Below are 4,061 nucleotides of genomic sequence, written 5' to 3' on the forward strand. Positions count from 1 at the left end.
CCCCCCATGTTTCTCATTCACCACCACTCCTGCTGCTCTGTTTTCTGTCATAGCCTTCTCTGTCATTGGGTTCTCACACCAGGCAGAAGCATCTCAAAATTCCTGTCACCTGGACCTGGAGTGGGGCAACCCAGATAACTTGATTCTGAACCCAGAGCTGTAATCTCAATCAAAATGTCTGCCTGCAGAGAGAGCACAGAGCCATCTCAGTTTGGCCACATTCCATTGAGATCACAAGTCTCAGCAGGAACTAGGAATTGTCTTAAGAACTCTCTGAGCTGATCTCTGTATCTCAAAAGAGCAGCTGTGTGGCTGGCTTCTCCAGCACATGTGCTTGAGCACCCAGCTCAACCTAGGCCATTTGGGAACTGTGACCCTGTCTTAGAGCTACCTCTCTGAAAGCCGACCTTCCCAAGGCTAGACCTCAATGGAACCACACACATCCATCACAGAGCATCCAAGAGCAGTCTATCCACACAGGACACCAGGACCAGAAACTCCATGATTGATGTTTTATTGTTTCGAACGGGTCTTGGCTGATGCCCAGAAGTTCCTCTTCCTGCCTTAGCGTCTGTTGCGGTAGTTCTCCATCTCCTGGAAGTACTTTGCCCGCATAAGCGCAGCCTTCTCCTTATACGGCATTTTGTCCGCCTCTTCGGCCAGAGACCACATCCTTCCGGCAGCCCTTGCCACCTGCACCACGTTCCAGTCGGGGTTTTCTTGTTTCAGTTGGGCATAGTGGTCTTGGGAGAAAAGCAGGAATGCGGTTGGGGGTTTCCGGGGTGCCTTTGGGTCCCTAGTCCTTCTCTTCTTTATCTTCCCGGGAAAATTCTTCATTTCTTTCTTATACCGATCTTTATCAAGTTTCGCTAGGGCTTCATACTTGGCCTTTTCGCGCTTCGAGATGGATCTCCATTTTTCCGAACACATTCTAGAAAGTTCTTCAAAGCCAAGATAAGTCCTTGGATGTTGCTTCTTGAACTTCTTTCTAAAATGCTGCATAAAGTGGATGTAGGAACTGACGTTCGCCTTGGGCCTTTGCTGTCCTTCTTTGCCCATGGTTAGACAACCTTGATTTCCTTTTCTTGATCTTCCGGTATCAGATTGCAAAGGCTTCTGCCTCCTCACCTGAGGAACAATCTGGGAGGTACTCTTCTTAAGGTGAAATGTTCTCAGTGTGTGTGCCTCAGCCAGGGCCCAGCCTTTTCAGTGCTGGTGACCTTTGTTGGGTCAAGAAAGGGAAACTATGATGTCATCCCTGAGCTGGCCAATGGCAGCCAAGCCCAGGCTTACAGGCAGCCCCTCCCCCCTCCCAGTAGTGGTTGCTTTCTCCAGGGACTTTTGCCTTTTAAGGAAACATGCAGGTTTATCTCAACCATATTAGAGTTAGTTCTGGCCCTGGGAACCTTTCCCTTTGTCTTGCTGTAGGTGTGGGCTTTGCTCAACCTCTGAGGTCTTTTATCCCTGTCCCCTGGTGGGTCAAAACAAGGGCTGCCTTTCTCCATGGTATTCTCAGGATTCTGCCTCCTCATCCTCCACACTCTAGAAAGAACCAAAGCCAGGTGGGGGAGGGGAGTCTTGGGAGCTGTCATGATAACATGTGAAGACTGTTTGCCTTGAGCCAGGGCAATGCCTGCTGCACAGAAGGGTTTGGTAGTAACGCTAAAAATAATAACTATGGCAGCTGGGACTTGGTTCCTCTCAGGACACAGTTGTCTAACTTAAAAACCAAGCACTTTGGTTCAGAGTCTGAATCCTTCCTTTCTCTGAGGAAATGAGAGAGAAAGAGGGAAGAGAATCTGAGCATGTTTTAGTTAAATTGGAGGTCTTGAAGATGTGAATTACTCGCTTTTCCAGCATCCCCTCCCCATCCTCAAAAGGATCCTCATTTCCTAGGGGTACTTTTCAAAGCACTACAGCAGTTCAGGAGATTGGCTTCTTTGTGGTAAATCTTTATACCCTCCAGTTGTCATGCAGCTGTAGAGAGTACAGTAATGGACAACAGACCTGTCTCTGTGTTAGTGGCTTTACTGGAAACCCAGTGGGGGACTGTGTTGCTATATGCATAGGGCCAGAAAACATCTTCACATTGACATAAGGACTGATTTCAAGCTGAGCAGCCACAGGCAGGCAGGAGCCTAGGGTCTTGGGTGTCATCTAATTGATTGGAGCCACGGTCCTGAAAACTTTTAGGGGAGGACTAGAGGTGACATTTTTGGTCTTAGCATGTACAAGATGTTTTCTGGGGTTCAGGGACGGGGTCAGATATTTTATATGCATACATACATACATGAATACCTGCATACCCGCATGCATACATATATACACAAACATGTATACATATCCATACACACACACACACACACACACACACACACACACACATACATATAGGCCAGAAAACCAGTTGAATGATGTTTTATTGTTTCAAACTGGCTTGGCCAGACTGCCTAGGCAAGTCCACGAGACATTTTCTTTTTCTTTTTTAAGCTCTATTTATTTATTATATGTGTATACTTTCACTGTCTTGAGACACACCAGAAGATGGTGTTGGATTTCAATCTTTACTGTAGCCATTTTAGTACATAAAGTTATATTATACTCTTAATTTACTTTGTTCTGATTATTGATTCTGTTCATCTCTCTTTACAGTTTCTTGAATTAAATTTTGTTCAAATATTTTTTTTCTGTTGTAATTTTGTTTCTTCTTTTCTCATTGTTGAACACCACTACAGCATATATTTGTTTTTTGAAACAAGGTTTATTTCTGTGTAACCCTGGCAGTCCTGGAGCCTATTGTGTGGACCAGGCTGGCCTTAAACTCAGAGATCCTCCTGCTCCTTTGATAGTATAAAAATTGTGGCCACACAAGTAAAGGCAAAAGAAGTTACAGAACACTCTCGATCTGATGATGGCTGATTTGGGGTTTTGTCACTTGTTATCCATAAAAAAAAAAAGCTGACCCCTAATAATATGTACAAAAATGTAAGATGTAAATTAATAAGCACAAACAAAATTTCCTTTTAAAGTATTTTTAAGAAAAAAAAAAAGCAGGGGCCTGGAGAGAAGGTTCAGTGGTTAAGAGCACTGACTGCTCTTCCAGAGGTCCTGAGTTCAAATCCCAGCAACTACATGGTGGCTCACAACCATCTGTAATGGGATATGATGCCCTCTTCTGGTGTGTCTGAAGACAGTGACAGTGTACTTATATATAATAAATATAATTTAAAAAGAAAAAAAAAGGAAAAAAAAAGCATGGTCTGTTAGGTTTGTTTCTTTTTTCCTCCTTTGTTGCAAATTCATGTTGTGGTTTTGGTGAGGTGGTGGAGAGCGCATGTCACACATGGGTGGGGCTGCTTCTCCACGTTGAAATTTTGAGATGGGAAGCAAAGGGTGAATAGGTCATTGTGGCCTTAAGTTCAGCTTTTCCTTTTTGATGTTTAGCCATCCTCATCAGTCTTCTGCTTCTCGGTGTCAACATCTTCCTTTACCCTCATCATCTTTAGCTATCTGCTTGCCTGTAGGAGCCTCAGTTTCCTCATCTTTATTTTCATCCACTTCCTTGCCGTCACTTTCTTCCTCCTACTCCTCTTCTCCATGTTCTTCCTTTTCTACATCTACCTCACTGTCAGCCCCCTGCTCCCCATTTTCCTCATTAGCATTCTCATTGGCAGGCGCATCTCTTCCATTCTCTGCCTCCTCCACAACTTTCTTCTTCAAGTCTTTGGTGGCAATCTCTGAGCTGGCATCTACTGCCGGACTAATGTGATGAGGTATGCTGGTGATCCAGTGTAAAAGTGAGAAAGAAATCGAGTTCAAGGACTCTGGTGAGAAAGCTCCAGAAGTCCACTGAGAAGGTGGCTCCAGTGACCTAGGAACAATGCAAAGATGGCTTTTCAGATCATCCAATGGGCCACACAATATATTTTGATCATATTTTTTCTCTCCCTCAACTCCTCCCAGATCCCCACCAACTTCTTACCCAACCAACTATATTTTCTTTCTCTTTCAATAAATAAAAAAGCATTCTTTCCTCCAGTAGAGCAAGATGCCCAAGGGGA

General features: G+C 44.3%; 1 protein-coding gene across 1 annotated transcript; it reads right to left on the reverse strand.

Moving 5' to 3' along the window:
• Positions 1-564: 564 nt before the first annotated feature.
• LOC308414502 (high mobility group protein B4-like) lies at positions 565-1,059 on the reverse strand (the record flags this gene model as incomplete). The annotated part of the gene is made up of 1 exon (XM_080909733.1): positions 565-1,059. The coding sequence occupies one exon, from the start codon at positions 1,057-1,059 to the stop codon at positions 565-567; it is 495 nt and encodes a 164-aa protein (XP_080765859.1).
• Between the last annotated feature and the right edge of the window lie 3,002 nt (positions 1,060-4,061).

This window comes from Micromys minutus (genome assembly GCF_963924665.1).
Source record: "Micromys minutus genome assembly, chromosome: X".
Lineage (NCBI taxonomy): Eukaryota > Metazoa > Chordata > Mammalia > Rodentia > Muridae > Micromys > Micromys minutus.